Source organism: Perna viridis, chromosome 8 (genome assembly GCF_037379345.1).
Source record: "Perna viridis isolate PV_CMFRI_1.1 ecotype Kerala chromosome 8, ASM3737934v1, whole genome shotgun sequence".
Classification (NCBI taxonomy): Eukaryota; Metazoa; Mollusca; class Bivalvia; order Mytilida; family Mytilidae; genus Perna; species Perna viridis.
In genome coordinates, this window is record NC_142452.1 from 45527168 (window position 1) to 45548318 (window position 21151).

Here is a 21151-nt window from a genome sequence, read left to right on the forward strand (position 1 = left end):
AGCAGTTTACCTCTTTTTATAAATGTCTTAAATTAATTAGTTTCGCATCGGGGTGGTGTGAACGTAAACTTCCGGGTGGACGTAATGAAACAGAAATGGGTGGCCTTGTGGATTGGAATAAATTGGGTATATACTTTTAAAACTTCAGAATGTTGATGAAGGTGAGAATATGTAAACAAAAATATACAACCTCATCGAACAATTGAATCACTCATAGTCATAGTCATACAAAATAACTTCAGCATTGTTCAGGGAACTGTCCTGTAGTGCCCTGTACATGATGTATACTGGCCTAGGCCAGGGCTAGGGCTAGGAAAAAGGATTTTATGGAGTGCTCTAATCCCTTTTGGGATTGAGTGTCTGGAGCTATTTTCTTATTTGGCAGCCCACTGAGTGTGGCCAAATCAGAAAAAAAGCTCCGGACACTGAATACCAAAAGGGACCAGGAGTGCTGTAGCTGCCTCTGCCTCTGGTCACAATGTATAACATATATAATATGTAGACTCTGCATAGTTTCATGCATTTTATTTTTTGGACATTTTCATATTCTGTTTATATAATTACAAATTAAACATTGTTGCCTGACTTCAAAGTCTTATGTTAGTCTAGACTCTAAATAATAATGACTTCACTTGAAGGCATTTTCTTTAACCTGGCGGAGGCAATCAACTTCAATAAAGATTAGCCTTCCAAAACAGCATAATTATTTCGTCTAATGTTATGTAATGGGAGAGCATGATTACACAATTGCCTCTATAGATTGAACCCTAGACCAACAAGCCATTGACAAACCGATTTGGCTTAAGTAATCTATTACATGCACATTTTGTAATTGCATGTACATATGTACAAATGTATATTCATATCTACTAACTTCTATTATTGAGATAGTACCTTGTGATAGCTATCAGCCTAACCGGAATAACCGAATACGTTAGGTAGTCAGCAGAAACTGTCTTTAAATGGAAGTTCCAAAGCAAGAAAATTAGAAATTTACGCTCATCTGGATCAATAAACAATAATAGATAAGAATTATTTTTGTGATTAAAAATATAGTCATTTTCGTAAAGGAGAAGTATATGAAACTAATCTTCATGAATGAATGTTGGATAGAAGGTCGATTTAATTTAATATAAGAGAAATTATATTAATATAAAACGTCAAAGTTTAAACTATAGATTAATCTATTTTTATCAGATTTTTACACCACTTTCGCACCATTTTTCTGGTGACAGAATTTTGAAAGCCAGAGCAGCCCCTGCAATATCATCCATGGTCATTAATTTAGTTAATACATTTTTGTATATTGCATTGTACTGTTTTTTCTTTATGCCGTAACCGTTTACTGTAAATTTGTTTGTGCAAATAAAATTGTCTATTGTCTGTTAAATGTTTATGAAAATTAAATTGAAAAAAAATTTCTATTCTTAACTACTTAACTGCAATTCATAATTAGAAAATTTGAATTTTCCACACTTATTGGCACCACCATGATCGGTTGAGCTGTGACATCACAAGTCGGTTTGTAAAGTGAAAGTAAATAGGTGATTGATTACGATATTTGGAGAAAGTGGTATTTAGGGATTTTTCCCCTATAATTTCAATCCAAAATAAACTGAAGAAGAGATTGAGGCACAAAAATGTCAGAAAATATTGATGAACAATGGTATTCGCAGAGGCCAGAAATTCCTGATTTAGGACAATCGCAAAAAATATGATGGGGTATATATTTAACTACTTTAAATCTACTACCTACATGTACACGTACTTGACAATGTAAGTAGGCCATCTTGCAACAGTTGCAATGTACATGTGTATATACATGTAGGACTAATATGAGACCGATGATACATGTATCTGAATTTGACAGTACCACTTTTAAAATATACATACTTGTATGTTCATATATACCCAGATTGGCTGGGAGCTGTTTGGTCTGATCAAATCATAGTCAGACATTTTTCATGCAGACTTTGTGAAAATAGTCAGTGTTGACTGACAAAATTTCAGCATTCAACAGGACTTGCAATATTTATGAATTTTGCAATATACATGTACACATTTATTTGTTAGCATAGAAAAAAAACCTTTCATTGCACTAGATTACGATGTATTACTCCTGTTGTTTGATTATGAGGCAATAGTATTGTTTTGTTATTTCTTTCTGTAAATTCATGAATTTCTGCGTTTACAATTCATATTTTAATGTTATGGTTTTTTTTTTATTTAATTGTTTATTGACCTCACATTTTGCAGATTTCCACTTCCCTGTTGTTCCTCGTTTCTCATTCCTTAGATTCCATTGTATAAAAAAAATCGAATAATATTGTCAAGAAAACTTTCACTAGACCTCCAACAATTTACTTTCATATACTTACAGTATTACTAAAATACCTATGCAGTCATGTGGCGATCAAAAGACCATAGTATGTTTACTGGTAACGGTTGAGCTAATTACCTTGCCGTAAATTTCCTCAGGACACACACTTTTCCTGTCATATATTGATTTTTAAACCTCATATTAAACTTTACAGCACAGCGCTGGTAACAAGATAGCACAGTACTGACGTCAATAGCACAGCACTCAAACTTGTTATTGCTGTAAAGTACAGCGCTTTAAGGGCCACTGGTTTTAATGTTAAAATAATTACTGGTATCCTTTTTCCATTTATTTGATTTGAAGCCTAATGGTTTCTATCTCCTCCTACATTTGTAAGAGTGTTAAGGTGTTATGGCACATCTCCTAAGAGTGCTAATTATATAAGGTGTTGTGGCCCATCTCCTTAGAGTGCTAAAGTGTGGCCTATCTCTTGAGATTGCTAATGTGCTAAGACTAAGAGTGCTAAGGTGTTGTGGCCCATCTCCTTAGGGTGCTAAGGTGTTGTGACCCGTCTCCTGAGAGTGCTAAGGTGTTATGGCCCATCTCCTAAGAGTGCTAAGGTGTTGTCTTCCCATCTTTTTTTGGCTAGCTGGAAAATATTCTACATTTAAGTGTGACAAACATTTAATAATATTTGATGGCATGGCCTAAACTTAAGAATCTACATTGTATTTTAGTGATATATTATGCAGTAAATAAAAAATTATGTGTTAATGTATTCAAGAAAAAGAACCCAGAAATTTAATTAGTCACTCTAAAGAATTATTTACATATACTATAACATATGAATTAATATACCATATACCTTCTTAGTTTATACAAAATGTATGTTTGTTTTCATAATAAATTAGCTTAACATAAAATGAAACAATTAACATGTTTAGGTACATGTATATGTACAAAAATGTATGTTCACTATTAACATTAAAGGCTTAGATTTGTCATATTGAATAAGACCATTTTGATTAAATCAAAGGTGATACAAAAAAAACCCGAATTGGTAGAAAAATACATTTAAAAGCTAACATAGGAAGAATGTGTATATTAATGATCAACTGTTGTCTCTTATGTGAGACAGCTTGTGAAGTACATAAATCTCCTTAAAATGATAAAAAGGTGATTAAGTGTAAGTTTTTATAAGAATCAGGCAAAATGGGAAAAATCAGAAACATGCATGTCAAACATCTACCGATCTGACAATATAATTTCACTCAAGGATGTTTTCTTTATTTGAAAAGACCATTATTTGATCTCTACATCACTGGATTTACTCAGAAAATTTTCAATAGTAAATTTAGAAAAAGGAGTTTTTGGACGGTTTTCTGCCCATGAAATGTTCATCTCATTGCATTTCAATGTAATTATAAACAATTTACCAAAATGATATGAAAAATATCCTTTTTCCTTGATTCTGATGATGCAAATAGTCAAATTAAACTTTCCAAATGGTGGGGTTTTCCATACCATGTTTTACACACTGCCTGATTCTTACAGAGACTGACACTTAATTTATGTTTTGTAATAGAACATATTGGAAAGGCCAAAGGAAAAAGAATGCTTGATTTTGGTTTTGCATGAGGTGTCAATTGGGTACCTTTGTATGAATTTTATTTGGATTTTTTTATGCTGTGACACTGTAAAAAAAAACTATCAAAGAATTGTTTACACAAGATACTGACATATTTTGCTGGGAAGGGGAGGGGGTTAATAAAAATAAAGCCGATAGATTTTTTCTTCAGTAGAGTACCAAACAAAAAATTACCTTAGCCTAAGATGATATATATTATAGATCTGCAATAATGCCATTTCAGTATTTTTCATTTAGAAAAACATAAGTGGTTTTAAGGAGTGTGGAGAAATTGCATATGTGGCATCAAAATGAAAAACATGCAACATTATGTTATTTTATGCTGAAAAGAAAAGGAAAATAAGCAAAAATGGCCAAAGTTTGTGTACATTTTTTTGTGTCTCTTCAAACTGCAATAAGAAAATCAATTAAATTTTCAATTTTAAAATGTGTGAAAACTAATCAAAAAGAGAGATAAGGAAACATTTAGGAGATCTGTTTTGATGGACCTGTACGAATATTTGATGTGTTCTGGAATTTTAAAAGAATCCATTTCTACGTATCACTTGATGAGAATATTTGAAATTTACAAAATGTATGTATTGTAATACCATCAGTTTTACATACCTGTACATTTGTACTTATTTCATCTTGATGATTTTTCCTATGTATAGTGATATATATATTTTGGATTGTATGAGTTGATACATGTACATGCAATTTGAATTAACTGATGGATAGTACAATTGATAGGATCTTACTACAAATAAACCCGCAATTTAGGAATACATGGGTTAAATGTACATTCAGAAATGTCAAATGTTATGTTCTCATATATATATTAGTATATGTAATGTTTGACACTTTGTTGCTATAAATAAAGAAACAACAAAACTGTATACATCATATATTGTGCGTTTAACTTGAAAAATATATATGTATCTGATTGATTATTGCTGTGGTGAAATCAGATTGCAAAAAAAAAATGTAATTAAATCAATTAGTATTTCTATTATGATGAATTATATGGATTTATAACTGAAAATAATGAAAAGATTGGCAGGTATATAAACTTGGACATATATTGCATATTCAACTAGAATTACAACATGACAAAATGCTAATTGGTATTCCTGAAACATGCATTAATTTGTGTCATTTCTTTTCACAAATGGTATTAAAATGTAAGTTACTTAGGAACAAATGAAGTATTGTTGAAGAATTTGGATTAGAAAATTTAGTAAAGATGGAAACTACATGTATATCATCAGGGAGACAGTTAAAATTAAGGTGAGTTTGAGTAAATATACATGTACATGTACAGTATACATGCAAATAAACATGTACTCTCATGTTTCTACATGTAAAAATGTATATACAAATGTACATGTACAATGTATGATCATGTGTGATAAACAAAGTAATTGTATGTGGCAGGATGGTAGATAGTGAGATTTAACTTGACTTAGCTAAAGGAATAATTCTTGAGCAGAATCAGTTCGTTACTGACTTGTCACTGAGTGATCTAGGGTTCGATCCTCGGTGACAGGGGTATACATTGTACCTTTGTGAGACAAATCATGCTCTCCCATGACATTTGGCTCCCAACTGAACAACCCAAGGGGTATGGATAGCTGCTTGAGCTAGTTGTGTAAGAATTTTTCAATGAATGAAGACTTTCGACAAAGGAGAAGTTTGGCAGCACAGCCTACCTGTAGTATAGTAGATAGTAAGATTTAAATAGCCAGTTTATTTTATAGCCAAATCGTTTTGCCAAGAAAGGAGTCTAGAGAAATCATGCTCTCCCATTACATGTATATGTAATGTCATGATTGTTTGTAGTAACTACATGTAAATTTGTTTGGCTAGATTACATGTCCTTGCATAACATGGCATTATTTACAAAGGTGACTGATATTCATTTTACCCTGGAAAATCTGGAGGTATGAACTGGAAGATCTGAAGCTATGAACTTTCATAATACAGTTGTAAGTCATGAAAATTTTGAAACATTCAGAAGTCTATTGATTTTTTGTTTTTTTGTTGAATGGTTGTTAGGATTGGCAACACTTGGTTTTTGCCCAAGCACCAGTAAGTTACTTAGATTTTTTTAAACAAAATATGGTTATAGTTACATGAAAGGTTTGAGAGAAGGCTTTGACCTGCCTTATGAAATTTTGCAGAAATGAAAAGATGAACTGCCAAATGAAAAATTTGGGAACTGAAATCGAATTAGCCCGTGATACCATTCTAATGAGTAATAATGGGGGAGTTGAAATGCCATATAATTGTTGGTGCAAGGAATTTAATCTCAGCTGCCACATGGCATATTATGAAAGAGATAATTTAAACTGCATCATTATAATTTTATAGGATTGCTATGCAAACAATTATAAACACAGTTCTATTTACAGGCGACTCTGGCAAATTGGATATTAAAATTGTCAACAAAAAATATACCTTTGTCCGATATATTCTGTTGGCTATACAAATACATATAGTGATATTTTTTTTTAAGTTAAAAACCATTTTTGAATATCTTTAGATGAAACAGCTTGAACATCTATATAGATTTGGCATACCTGTAGGTGTTAAGAAAACCAATGTTCGTGTATATTGAAACAACAATGGGTCTTTGTTTTTTGTATTTTGTATTTTGTTAAGAGATTGATTTTATGTTCAATTGGAAAAAAGTACTCTTTGAATGTTTTCTATATTTGCATGTTCAAACAGCTTATTTATTGAGGTATAGAAATTTGAATGATTCAACAAGTTGACAATCAATCCCATTCCTGTTGTTTAGAGTTAGAAATAATAGCCTGCCCATCAGCCAGAGACTGGCTATTTTTTGGCAGGGCTGGCTAATTTTAGCATAAATCTATATTACCATATATAGTAAATGTATTGAAAAATTGTATTCAGGACTGGCTAGAATTTGAATGAGTTTCCTACCCTGTGTTGTTACAAGTAACTAAAAGGGTGGTAAATACATCATACACATAGCACATGCACGTGTTGTAACATCCAAACTGAGCTTCTGTCCATATTGCATATAGAGTTACATGTTTGGTTATTCTTTTATCATTTTATCTTAATACATTTTTAATTTAATAATTGCTGGATCCATTGAAGTTGTCAGCCAGGTCCACCCATCGTCATTCGTTTCAGCTCCTACAGGATGATTGGCCATATCACTGCCTGTCCGTATACATGTAGATGGTTGCTGGCTTGGCTTTGATCTTTCATCAGTTTAAATTTTTGTTCTTGGGATTACGCTCATCCTTATATTCAACTAGTTTTACTGCATGCATTTATTTATGTGTATTTATCTGTATGAAGATTGTATTTATATAGTCACCATCCTGTGCTTTATGGTGTTAGAGAAGGAATTGCATTAACTTATAAACCATTTAATGGTCCTTAATACAGATTTATTGCCAAACGTTGTATAAGATATTTGTTATCAAGTGCAATTGATAGAAAATCAAATTGGAAAATGATTAAACAACGTCTTACAGTCTGTCACCAGGATATAGATATTGAAATAAATGATCAAAAAGGTCAGCATTTTTGTACCAGATTTGATCATGTTAAGTGTTCATTGGTAAGTTTCTTGTTTTGTTTAATGGGACAAAATGAAAATGTTAGTACATGTATGTTGAATACATTTGTATGTTACATATAACATGTATAATGTATCTAAAGTTACTGGTAAACAGCTTGGCAAATTTTCTTTTGTTCAAATAGAAGGAGATAGTATTTTGTCAGTCTGCCTTATTTTGCCTTATTTTCACTAAGTTTTGTCAGTCTGCCTTATTTTCACTAAGTTTTGTCAGTCTGCGTTATTTTCACTAAGTTCCATCTCTCTTAATGACCATTTTAAATGTTCTTCTTTAGACCATTTATGTATAAATCTGACTTTGACCAATTTGCTCAGGGGCTCTTTAAAACTGAAATTTTTAAATCTACATGTACTAAATGGATAAAAAGATAATTGCTTGAAAATTTGCGTCTATCTTTAAAGTTTTGACTTGGGATTATTTAACCTGACCCTTTAAATGTTTACTGTGTCAATGTTGTGAGATTTTGATTATCCTGCGTTAAAAGGTAGGCTGATATTCATCTTTTTGTGACAAAATTTGCTTAAAAATTGATATTTAAATTAATATACATACCTGTACATGTATATGTAGGTAGAATTACTTGTAGTAAAAGTGATAAGCATTTACTTAAAAGTAATAAAATGCTTACAAAGACAGTTGAAATATGTCCATAGATGTCACTGAGTTGAAAATATGACATTATTTACTATGACTGAAGTATCTGTAAGAATCATACAATGGGGGAAACATGGTATGAAATAATCTACCTCTTTGACATTGTAATTTTACTATTTGAACCATCAGAATCAAGGAATATACAGACTAAGATTTCTATATCATTTTGCTAAAATGAGTCATGATTTCATTGAAATTAACAGCAAAGGAGCTTTTACATTTATGTAGATACAGAAAAATGTCAAAAACCTCTGTTGTCTATCATTCTAATGAAAAATTTCAAAACATTGTCCATTGATATCATACCAAGATCAAGTAGCAGTCATTTCAAATGAAGATTTCTTTGAGTGAAATTACATTGTTAGATCAATACATTTTTCACATGCATGTTACAGATTTTCCAACTGTGCCTGATTCTTACAAATGAGGCAATCAGTCTGTCTGTCTGGTATACTGTCATTTCCGTTTGTGTGAAATGTCTGAAAACTGGTAAAATTATTACTGTATATGAATAACAGTCTGCAGTCTTCCTTACCCTTTATAGCTGAAAAGGGCATGTGAAAACAATTTTCTCAGCTTACATGTATATGACACTCCTGTTTTTTTTTGTTTTTTTTTGTAGGAGTTCATATTGCTTGTTGTTTATTTTGTTTTGGGATGTCTTGTTTTTCTTACCTTCTGTTTGTATTTTTTTCTGTTTTCTACATTGTGTATATAGATTATCTTTCCTGTTTTCGTGTTTAGGCCATGATTCCTCAGTATTTTTTTATTACGTTTTTTTTTCTGTTGCAGGTATTTTGTCTTTGATGTTGTTACAGATATTTTTCTTTGGATGTCCATGCTCCCAGTTTTAAGTGGAGTCTGAGTTGCTCATTTATTTTTGTTGCTTTGTATGTATTATTTTGGTTCTTTTATGTTCTTTGTTGTGTATGTCTGTTTTCCACGTCTGATCTTTGTCCCTAGATTACATATTTTTGATTCCTGCTAGAATCTTGTTTCCCTTGATTACTCTTTTATGATGTGTTTATCTAATTCCTGCAATGTTTTTAACCCATATTTGCATGTTACATTTGTATGTGCAAAGGATAGCAATATAAATTTCCATCAGACAAAAATGTTATGGGCCAATTCACAGCTATAATGTCTCTGTGCTTGAATGCTATTCGATATAACAAGAATGGATATGGTGAAAGCATGACTTTATATTTTCATTGGATTTTACATCACAGTATGTCTGAATTTACAATTATGTGACACACCCATTAATTGTGTCTTTTGATCCACCAAATTTGTGTCTTGGTATGCATCACAGCACTTCACATAATCTGTCTGCAGATGTTTTGACAACAGGTGGAAATTATTTTTTGGACTACAAATTAACTTTATTTTTTTTATTTCTGTATTGGAAAAGTACTCATGTTACTTCCATGGGGTTTTGGGGAGCAATTATTTTTATATTAGGGGGAGGGTTTGAAATAAGCAAGTGTGGAGATATATGCAAATTGATTAAAAAAAATAATTTAGTGACAAAAGTTCTAGTGTAACCAAAAAGAAAAACGTATCCAAGTTTACTCCTCTACAAAAGAAATGGTGAAAACCTTTCTTAAACACAGGTTAGAGGAAAATTTATGCTTGATTTCATTTTTTTTAAGTGAAATTGTTGAATTGTGTGTTAATTAAATTCTTTTGATTCTTGGTTCCCTTGATTACTCTTTTATCAATGTTTTTAGGCTTTTATTGTATTTTTAAGGTGGTAGGCCTGGGGTAAGGGACACAACTCTTACAGATCATTGGAACATTTGTATTCACCATTTTAAAATAATCTCATGTAAGCATCAAAGTAACTCAGACTTATTTCATTCTCTTTCAAATGAAAGCTTGGAAGGCTTTCGTGAAATTAAATATGATACAAACATATCACTGTCTTTCCCATTTTTTGAGATTTTCCCATTACCCAAGTCTACCTCCTTAAAACAGTGAAGAAGATAAACTTATACTTGAGGGTCACATAAAGACATTTTTCTTCATCTATTTCAGATGTAGCAATACAGCCATTAACCAGGACTATTTAGGAACATCTTCAAACATGGAGGACAGTTCTGACCCCTCCAAAGAACTTCTCCCAAATACAGAAGTTACACATCATCTTCAGAACATGCCAACAGATGACTCTAATACAGCTCCAGAAAAAAAAAATGTCCTGAGCTTTACACAAATGATTTTACTTAATGCTGTTGTATGTGGAGTTGAAGTTTGTGCATGTGCTGGATTCACATATATACCCCCGATGTTGTTAAAAGCTGGGTACACAGAAGAAAATATGAGTATAATCCTGGGATTAGGGCCATTTTTAGGATTACTAGTTGTTCCTGTTATTGGCAGAGCTAGTGATAAATGTAGAAGTCGTTTTGGACGTAGACGACCATTTATTGCGGGAATTTCATTTATTCTAATTCTAACACTAATTTTGATTCCTTATGGGGATGTGTTTTTCACGAAACTTTTAGGTGACACTAGCCTTAGTAAAACACTATGCTTATTAAGTTTGACTTTCGGAGTGATCATTTTAGATTTTTCAAGTCAGGCTTGTTTAACTCCTTGTGAAGCGCTTTTGTCAGATGCTACAAGAGATACAAACCAACATGAACAAATATTTACTATTTACTCACAAATGATCAGTTTTGGTGGTTTCCTTGGATACCTAGTCACCGCCATTGACTGGCAATCTTTGAGCATTGGGCAATTCTTTGGGAGCCAAGAAAAAACAGTGTTTTCAGTGTTGGTTGTGTTATTTGTATTTTTATTCTCAGCTTCAATTATAGTAGCTAAAGAGGAGCCTTATGTTGAAAAAGTGCCAAAGTTTTTACAGTTAGAACTAGATATCCCAGAATTCAAACAAAGTCCATCAACTCTGGAGTCTGGTTATGAGTCAAGTATCAATTCAGACGATGAAAATTATTTTCCAGGACATATACTTAGGAGACAAAAAAGACACAAAAGTTTCTCAAAATCTGGCAAAAGGTCTACACGATTTTTTCCATTATTTATAAATATTATATTTTATCCTGTGATATATATATTGAAGCGAATCAGAGCTATGACGTTTCTTCAAAACCTTTGTAGAACTGTAGGAGGGGTTGTTTATGATAAACTTCCAGATGTAATTAAGAATTTTTTAGACATACCATATGTATTGAAACATTTAGCTATAGCTAATTTCTGTAGTTGGACTTCACTGATGGGGTTCAACTTATTTTTCACTGATTTTGTTGGACAAGCTGTGTATGGAGGCAACCCTAATGCTCCAGAAAATTCTATTTTACGCAATCATTATGATGAAGGGGTACGAATGGCAAGTTGGGGATTACTGTTTCATTGTATTACTTCAGCTGTTTATGCTTTTCTTGTGGAAAGACTAGTAGAAAGATTTGGGACAAGGTGGACTTACTTCTTTGGCATGTTTTCATTTACTGTGGCAATGTTTTGTATAGTAATGTGGCGAAACATTTATGTGGTGAATACGATGGCAGCTTTCACTGGTATTGCTTATGCTACTTTAACCATCATTCCTTTCATTCTAGTAACAACATATCACACAGAAAAAGAGGTAAGTTTGATGATACAGGTGTCAAGTTATCTAAAGTTTGGGGAGAATGTCTTTAGCATATCTTAAGTATCATTCCTCACTTTACATTATAAAATACAAGCGTTATTTAAGACAAACTGTCTATGATTGAATGACTACCAAAAATAAAAAAATAATAGTACCAGCAAAATTTTGTAAGGTAGGTAAATACTAACATACACCATTCCAAACACTAAGTATATTTTTAATATCTTATTTATCAAGATATTAGATCATTCAGGGTAAGGAAATGGCAAAATTATTGTGTTACAGTTGTTTTAAAAGGATAGATACATATATTACAATAGTACAAAACAACCATTGCTGTGGTTTAGTGGTAGCATTTTGTGATTTGAGTGAAATAGGGAATGGCTATCATCTTCAGTTCCAGCTGTACAGAGCCTTTGACATTGTATCAGTCTTAAAAGTTTTAATGATGTACATTTTTACATGTGTAAAGTTTTTATTTTCTGTCTTTTTTATCGCTATACAGGTATTTTTCTTTGATGTCAACCAAAATGATCAATTACGTGGCGTGGGTGGAGACATGGGGATGTTGGACACAGCCTACTTCCTTTCACAGGTTATATTGTCAGGACTCATGGGATACATTGTTCACATGACTGGCACTGTTTTATCCTATATGGTTACTGCAGGAGCAATGGGTGTACTGAGCTGTTTCTTTGCTCAGAGAATAATTACCAGTAAACATGACCTCCGTCATGTTGTTTCAAGACCACGAGAAAAAATGAGGATATTGAATATTTGATAAGTATTTATTGTCATTAAGTGACTACATGTGCCTGAATGTAAATTACCAAATCTAGATTTGGGCCCAGAGTCCTCTTTTGGACAAAAGGGCTAAATTTTTGTAACATTATGGAGCTTAGCCAGTTAGGGACTTTTAGAAAACGTATTAGTCACACTAGTACATTGTACTCCTGTTTAAATAACCCTGGGTTTTCCCTGAACAAATTATATGAAGATTATTTTGTCCCCAGGTGAAGGACTGTTGCATGTTTCAACTTTTGCTTCTAGAATTTAAAGGTTTTCACTGGCAAAAAATTTTACATAAAGTTTATTCCTGACTTTTATCTGACTCCCTTGCATTGAACTAATAAATTTTGTCACAGAAATTTTGTGCAGACTTATTTGCCTGTAAATAATGCATACATTTTGAAACTATTTTGCAAGTTCACAGATAAAGCAAGATTTCTTGGTATAAACAGAAAAAGCATTTTATTTCATAATACATGTAGTTTTCATTATAACCTGTCAAGGCATCTAATAATCAAGCAGTGATTTTTTGCTTAGAAAGATTAATGATAAAGGGAATCTCTAAAGAATCTTACAAATAATGTTGTAAAGAGAGATATGTAATGAACTTAAAATATTTTTTTTTAATGAAAATATGTTGTACTTGCAATATTGATAAATAGGCCAACTAAATTCCTTGGTTCTCAGACCCTCCCTGGTTTTTCAGGGAACTAAATTCTTTGGTTCTCAGACCCTCCCTTGTTTATCAGGATACCTCATTTTTATCACCATGTTCATAAAATTTAAAATAAGAGGAACCTTCTTCATCATTTTCATCTACAAACAGAAAACACCATCTTTACTTTTTAACAGCAAAGGAAAATCAAAAATAAATTTTCTCTTCATCATCTGAGAATTACAGTGATTACATGTATGTTGAAGTTCAGATTACTTGTACTTACAATGTAAATGTTTATACTGATAATTTCTTTGGTGCTAGTCATTTTTCCGAGTCAAGAATTTATTAATATTTTTGTAGTTTTCGTGATTAAAAAAAAATAGTGCTGATTTCAATAAAAAGTTAGTTACATGTACATTTATGTGCCAAATTTCAAAGAATTTTACATTTAAGTTATATCACTGTGAGTTTAGCAGTTACTGCAAAGTCTGCATTTAATTATACAGTTAGTACAATCCTTGCTAATTAGAGGGATTCAGAGGGGGATATTGTCCAGACTTCTCACTTTAAAATTTCTGGCTCCACATCTAAAATTCATAGTTATTATAGCTTAGAAGTGTCTAAGATCTAAACAAGGATCAATGTGTGTGTCTATTTATACTCCTACTCTTATTTAAATGATGTGGCCAAATGTTTCCACCTGTGAAGTATTATTTAAATAGATTTGAAACATTTGGCCATTGGTTCAATTTATATTTCATTTATGATAATTTTATTTTTGCCATTATGTTTCAGGAGTATGACCCTTTTCATTATAGAAATTAGTTTTCCAAATTTCAAAGTGTTGAGATACATGCATTTATAATCACTGGATCAAGTTTCTGTACTCAGATGGTGATTGCATTTTCTATCTACCGTAATTGTTTACTGAGTATGGGCAATTTTTAGTTGATAAATACTGATTAATATAAGTATGTTTACCTCAGATGTTTTGTAACATCCGGTATTCTAATTTGTCTGGACGTTTTTGTACCTCAAACAAGTCTTCCAGCTCTATATCATGTGTCAAAAATTAATATACTATTTTATGCTATTTATGTATATAACTGCTAATTTGTGCCAACACTATGAATACATGTACATTGCTTTTCAGAAATAATTATATTGATCTGTACTTAGTTGTACATTTTTTAGCCGTTGTAATTTTTTTTTTAAAGAACAACAACATATATGTACATGTATGATTTTGTATCATTTTTGTTTTCTTTTGTGGGTGTGTCTTTGGTTTGACAATCTAGTTCATTTGAATGTTATATTTATTATAATATTTTGTTAAGATTTAACACAAAAATAATTTCGTTGAATAATGTCATAACCAGTCGATAGTTAATGGTGGATTATGTTGCCAGTTGTTGGGAAACAAATCTGTGATACTTATTTTTGTAAACTGAAACAGTCTAAACCATACTGGTAAATATAAACCCTGTCTAAACCACACTGGTAAATCTAAACCCTGTCTAAACCACACTAGTAAATCTAAAGTCTGTCTTAACCACACTGGTAAATCTAAACTCAGTCTAAACCACACTGGTAAATCTAAACTCTGTCTAAAGCAGACATTTTCCCCTACATATGAATTTGAATGTATTTTGAGCCTTCCTGTCAGTATGGAACTAATTCTAAAGTCCAAAATGGTTTAGACGGTTTCACTGTATATTACCTTAGTGAATGTAAATTCAACAAAATATGTAAGGAAATTACCAAATATAAAAGTCAGTTGGTTCTCTAGTGTTCCTATAGCAGGTTTAGAGCAAGTCGAATTATACTGGTACCAAAGTACAATTGAGTAATCTAAATAGTAGAAATATGCCCAATGTGTTCTACTTGATTACCACAGAATACCTTTGTGATCTTTTCAGGGATGCTTTTTTTCCTGCTTTTTTAGCAGAATTCCGCTATTTCAAATCTGGTTTTTATCGTTACGATTTTTTTTTTATTGTGTACGTGTATTTACTTGTGTAAATTTGTAGACCTCGTAAAATTATCCCCATCTTTTGGAAGCTGTCTTTCAGGTTTAAATAACTGTCAATTATGGAGGGCTATTTAAATTTCTTGGTAGCCTACCTGGATTTGTATTGAACTAAGTACTAGTAATTTTCAACTTGCTGTAAGAGACTTCTGACCAAGACTCTTCAGGCCTGTATAATGTGTCAAATACTGGTGAACTTTTCAGCGACCTTGGCAATATGTTGCCATTTAAACAAATTATGATAACTAAATACAAATCAATCTCTATTAATTTTAAGGAGTTTAAAAGGAACAATCTGTTACCTTCATTATTCAATAATATGTACTGAATGGTTGGATATTAATACAGCTCGGTCGACAGACAGCCATTGAATTCTCTTTACTCTTTTGTATTGAAATAGTGTTCAATTTTGTCTTTTAACATCGTAGATCATTTAAATTCTCATACCAACACAAAAAATTAGTGTATGAACAATGATTTGAGTATTAGTGTAAGGATCTTTATGAAATGGAACCAATGGGTTTCATACCAAAAAGGAAGACAATATAACTGGTGTAGCAGTTAGTTATTTGGGTTGTGCAGTAAATGGCAAAACATTAACATTTTTTTAGCTCCCAGACTCATAAATTGATCTCAACAGAATTGAACCCCAAGATTTCATAACTCAAAAAAGGTCAGTTTATTTGATTTGCTGAATTTAACCAATTACATGTATGTAGATTTAAAAAAGAAATAATGGCCACTGCTTTACATGTAAGCTGGCCCAAAATTAAACTTTCGGTTACAACAAAAAATTGAATTAACACATTTTTTTATCAGTTGAATTAAACAGTGTATTAAGAGTATTCCTTCTGAACCACTCCCAGGATTTAGATGAAATTTTACAAGTATGTTCAGCATCTTTTGTAGATCTGCATAAGGAATATACTTCCAAAGGTAGATAGTCCAACTTAAAGGTTTTACATGTCTGAATCTAGTGAGCACTACTAGTTCAACTTAAAGGTTTTACATGTCTGAATCTAGTAAGCACTACTCCTCCCATACCTCTCAATGAATTTTTGACATTTTATTAGAAGGTTAGGCATCATATATAGATATGAATAATAATTAGCAACCAATGCCTTCAAAGGAAGGTAATCTAAATTAAGGGCTGTACTTTTAACTCCTTAACTAAGTATATGTTTTGAGTATAATATAGTCATTCTATTTTTTTAAAGGTTGGTCTGAAATTACCATACAACATACAAAATGCTGATTTTTGTGCCATATGTATAAACGTTTTTACATGTGTTTACAAATCAGATAGGTTATTTTCTCATTTATAACTGGTACTAGCAGTATTAACCAGAATGTAATTTATTCTTTTCAGGTATTTTTATAATTTTTTTCCCTTTAATGTTGATTTTTTGTGCCAAAGTATTGAAATAAAGTTTGTCAATTATTCCGTTTTATCAAATTTGACCCTGAAAATTAATTTAGTAAAATAAGTATGGAGCATATTAACAGGAGAACTCCAAAAAAGCAAAAATTGGGTTTTTGGTACCAAATTTTGTGTTTTAATCCTTCTAGTGGTGCATCTTGATGATATAAGCCCCCTAAAATGGACTTAAAGGTCATTTTTGAAAAAAAATTTATAATTAACCTTTGTCATGCTACGCCCGGACCTGTTCGGGATTGGACCATGTTCCGCTTTATCGGTTCTGGCAGTGTAAATCTGAGTTTAGGAAAGTGCAATCTGTGTCCATCTGCAAGCAGCGTGACTGTGCTTTAAAATGAGGCTATCTGATATAGAGTTTGTTAATAAATAATTACTTGCAAGCTAAAAGAAGAAGTCAGGAGTTTCCGCTGTCGAAAAAAATTGGATTTTTTGGGGGGTAGGGTTCATTTCTCGGAGCCTCCCCAGAGCAGAATTAATCTGTAGTACTCCATTTCACCAGAAAACTAAATAAGAATGATTTCTGTCACCACCATTCTGATGACAACCCCTTGTATCGACTACTTCCGGTTTATGGACAAACAGAGGCCAAAAATTGAAAAAAATCCTCACTTTTTCACACGAATGAACCTTCAGGGGGCTCCTGACCCTCCACTCATGACTGTAATACCCTTTCTTTGGCTTCAGTAGCCTTCACAGTCTTAAGGCTGTAGGATGAATGTGGTTTGGTTCCTGATTTGTGCCCCTTGAACCCCACAGGTAGCAAATAATGACCAGAAATGGACAAAAATGACAATTTTTGAGTGACAGACCCATTTTCACGTGTTGGCCCATCCACCCACCCCTTTCTTTGGTGAGATTTTGGCCACATGCTTCAATGACTTAAATAATCTAACCATAAAAGCATATTGCATCAAGATGACTTTAGATATCTAGTTTTTTGAAGCCTGTACAAATCAAAACCACCTGCAAACCTCCATTAACAAGCTTGCAGAGAAATAATACTTTGAAACGTCATTTTCAAACATTAATAGTGTAACAGCTTGTTATATTTTTTTGGTTTCCCTTCATTATTGGGTAAACTAAAATTTACAGTAAATGACATTGCCAGAAACATATATTAGCAAATATGACCATTTATATTTTAGATAAATACTGACTTAATTTGGTCCTTAGGAAAATTTGAAGTGTTATAAAAGTTTTGGCAAAAAAGATTCTAAAGGGTCAATAGTGGTGTTTTATGTTATAGGTCAAAGGTCAATAACAACATAAGACTTACAATTTTAGTGTCACATTTTTTTTCAGTGTGTAGGGAAAGGCTCTATTTTGCTTTGCCTTTTTTGTTTTTATTTTTAGATAATGTCTGAGCTGCAATTATTAATGTATTAGTATGCAGATTTCCTGGAGTAATTGTATGTTGTTTCTTCGTTTACATACATGATATATGTTAACTTATCAATGTGAATTACGTATGTATGGTATGTTATACTCTGGGATAAACAAGCTTGAACAGGTACTGATTATACAAATACAACATTTTTGTGGAGGCATTTATAATACAAAACAATTTTGTACTTAGTATCTACACATGTGCCACATATGAAAATCATATGATATAGAACATATCATTATCATGTATTGAGAAAAATATGATTATCATATGTCTCAGTTGGCATGATTATTACTTAAGTATTATATAATTATTATGTCTTTTACCACTTTGTTGGGGAGATATATTGTTTTTGGCTTGTCCATCTATTTGCCTGTCACAAAATTTGTCAGTGCAACTTCTCTCAAACTACTGAACTGAATTTTACGAAACATGGTAAGTAGCAAGAACATCATATGTAATTGTGCATATTACCAGGAAATTTTGATCCCCTAAATTTTGTAGGAGTTACACCCCTTTGAACTTAAAATCTGCCAAAATTCCTTTTAAATAATCTTGTCAGCACAACTCCTCTGAAACAATTTATACCAAAAATGCTCAAAACAGTTTGCGGGAGGTGGTGGGGGGAGGGCCATATATTTTTGCAGACAAAAACAGACTTAAATCCCACGATAACTCTAGCATGATAATCATGTTTTAAGCAATTTTGTACATATGATAGTCATGTATCAAATACTTGTATAGTTTTCATTTGTAAACTATCAAAATTCACATTTTCATATAAATTGAGCTTCATATGATAATCTCTGTAAGTGATCTCTGTAAGTATATACTTTTTTTTATAAAGGTTATACATAGTTGTATCTGTTGTGTTTTACCATATCTGTTCCTTTTTTATCATATGTGGCATTTTTTGGTGTGTACATTATGTGAACGTGTGTTTGAGGCATTGTTTTTAATGAGTTAATTTTAGTATCAAAATTTAACTAGTAAATCATCAAAAAAGGTTGGTCACAGTCACATGACAAAGTTCGGTTTAAAAGATGATGGACAAAATTTGTTATCCAATCAGAAAAGATGTTATAACTGAAATTAAATTATTTGTTCTTCCACATTGAAAACTAACAAATGTATTGGCTAAACTTGATACAATAAATTATGGACAAATAAACAGAAGTCAAAGCTAAATAATTAAGTTGGAGTCTTTAAAAAAAAATCAGACCGAAGTCAAGTCATTCATGTCAAAAACCCATGCAACTCATTTTTATTTCTTGTTCAGAAACGATTCTGATCATATGATCAGCCAAAGTTTTTTATTAAGTTGTTAATTGTGTTTTTGATAAATAAATTATATGGATTGTACTGTATTTGTACATAAAGTTGGTACTTTGCATGAATTATCATTCTTGATTTGGTTGGTTTAAGTACGAAATGAATGTATGTTTTTCTCAAAAGTGTTCAGCTGATTTGATTATTTATAGTAATGTATAAATATAGCATATGTAGACTGATAAACCATCGTTTGTTCAGTGGGTTTTTCCACAACATTAATCACTTTACCATTGACAGTGTCTGAATTTTATATTGACTTGTACTTAAAGTATGTGGTTATATAAAAAGATGCAACAATAAACCCAGACTAGTAGAAAGAATTTTTGCCCTAAGTTTGTACACACAAATACTAGGAATAAAGTGAAGACCCAGTCTCTCATTCCTAGTACTATTTTATTGTCAGTTGTGAAGTGAATCCTTTCTTTTGTTTATAAAACTTTGTTGACTTTTTTCTGTTTTTGCTAAAAATGTTGCTTAGAAACCATTTAAATTTAAGAAATTACTGTGTATAATTGTTGTGCTTTTGCCATTTCAGGCCACAATGATTTCTTTTAATCTTTATTGATATGAAGGAAAGTCTATCTTAAGTGATTGCATTCTCCAACAAAGGAAAAGTGACATGTAATTCTGTATTAACAGTTTTGTTTATGTTCTTAATCCCTGGTGTATTTTCAGAAAGAATTTGAGACTTTTCCATTTTGTGGGATAATTTAGGACTATTGCATTGTGGGAAAGAATTGGGGACTATTGCGTTTTGTGAGAGAATTAAGGACTATTGCAATGTGGGAAAGACATAGGGACTATTGCATCATTGGAAAAAATTGGGGAACATTGCCTCTTTGGAAAGGCTTAAGTAGACATTGTGTAATTACTGAATTTGGTTGGGATTCTGGATCAAGTTCTGAACCTTTCTTTCAGAGGAATCTGTTTACTGTAATCAAAATATCAGATTTAAACATGAAGTAGTTGGATGGGGGTTAAATATATATATATACTAATTACAATGTATTCAGATATGTTGTCCATTAATAATTTTGTTAACATGTAGTGGTAGCAAAATATATCATTTACTTCATTCATACATTATTATCAAATCATTGTCATTTTAGTGTGCAGGTGGGTTGAAAATGTATTTCTGGTATTTCATAACAACCAAAATTTATATTGGAAACCTAATGTCCGACAAAACCTTATCTCTATATCTAAACACCATGTTATTTCTTTCCCTGGTTTATATTGTATGTTTTATTTGTTTTATGTTTGATTGTTTTCTTGATTAGTTATAGAACAAAATTATTAAAGAATTAGATTTTACTTATAGTTATTAGAAATGATTGTAGGTATTTCTGTAGAGGAATAGCAGGTTTACATATTCAATGAGCTAGTCCATGGGCTGGAAGGTTCCATTAGCCCTCCCCCAACTCATCAACTTTATTATGATTTTCGAAAAACCAACATTATTGTGATTCCATTGTCCATACGTCTAAATTTTCCCGGTACATCGTGTGCAAAGAAACTAAATATATATATGATATCATCATGTAACCCTATGTCTCAGCTTTTCAATGATACCAACGAAAAGTGGCGGTAACCCTTAGGGTTTTGGAATAGAGCGAAACATATGTACCTCTAACCCATGGAAAAAGCGCATTATTTTTTTTCAGTGTCAAAACCCTTAGAG

At 31.8% G+C, this 21151-nt stretch overlaps 1 protein-coding gene across 3 annotated transcripts; it reads left to right on the forward strand.

The window, feature by feature from the left end:
* Positions 1 to 25: 25 nt before the first annotated feature.
* LOC148610706 (solute carrier family 45 member 3-like) lies at positions 26 to 20784 on the forward strand. Of its 3 annotated transcripts, none has more exons than XM_088595984.1 (3): positions 26 to 161; positions 10262 to 11831; positions 12343 to 20784. In XM_088595984.1, the coding sequence occupies exons 2-3, from the start codon at positions 10311 to 10313 to the stop codon at positions 12616 to 12618; spliced, it is 1797 nt and encodes a 598-aa protein (XP_088452110.1). In that variant the 5' UTR covers positions 26 to 161; positions 10262 to 10310; the 3' UTR covers positions 12619 to 20784. The 3 variants fall into 3 exon arrangements, with proteins under 3 accessions (XP_088452110.1, XP_088452111.1, XP_088452109.1); XM_088595985.1 differs by having other exon boundaries at positions 42 to 126; XM_088595983.1 differs by lacking the exon at positions 26 to 161 and adding an exon at positions 5032 to 5237.
* Positions 20785 to 21151: the final 367 nt, after the last annotated feature.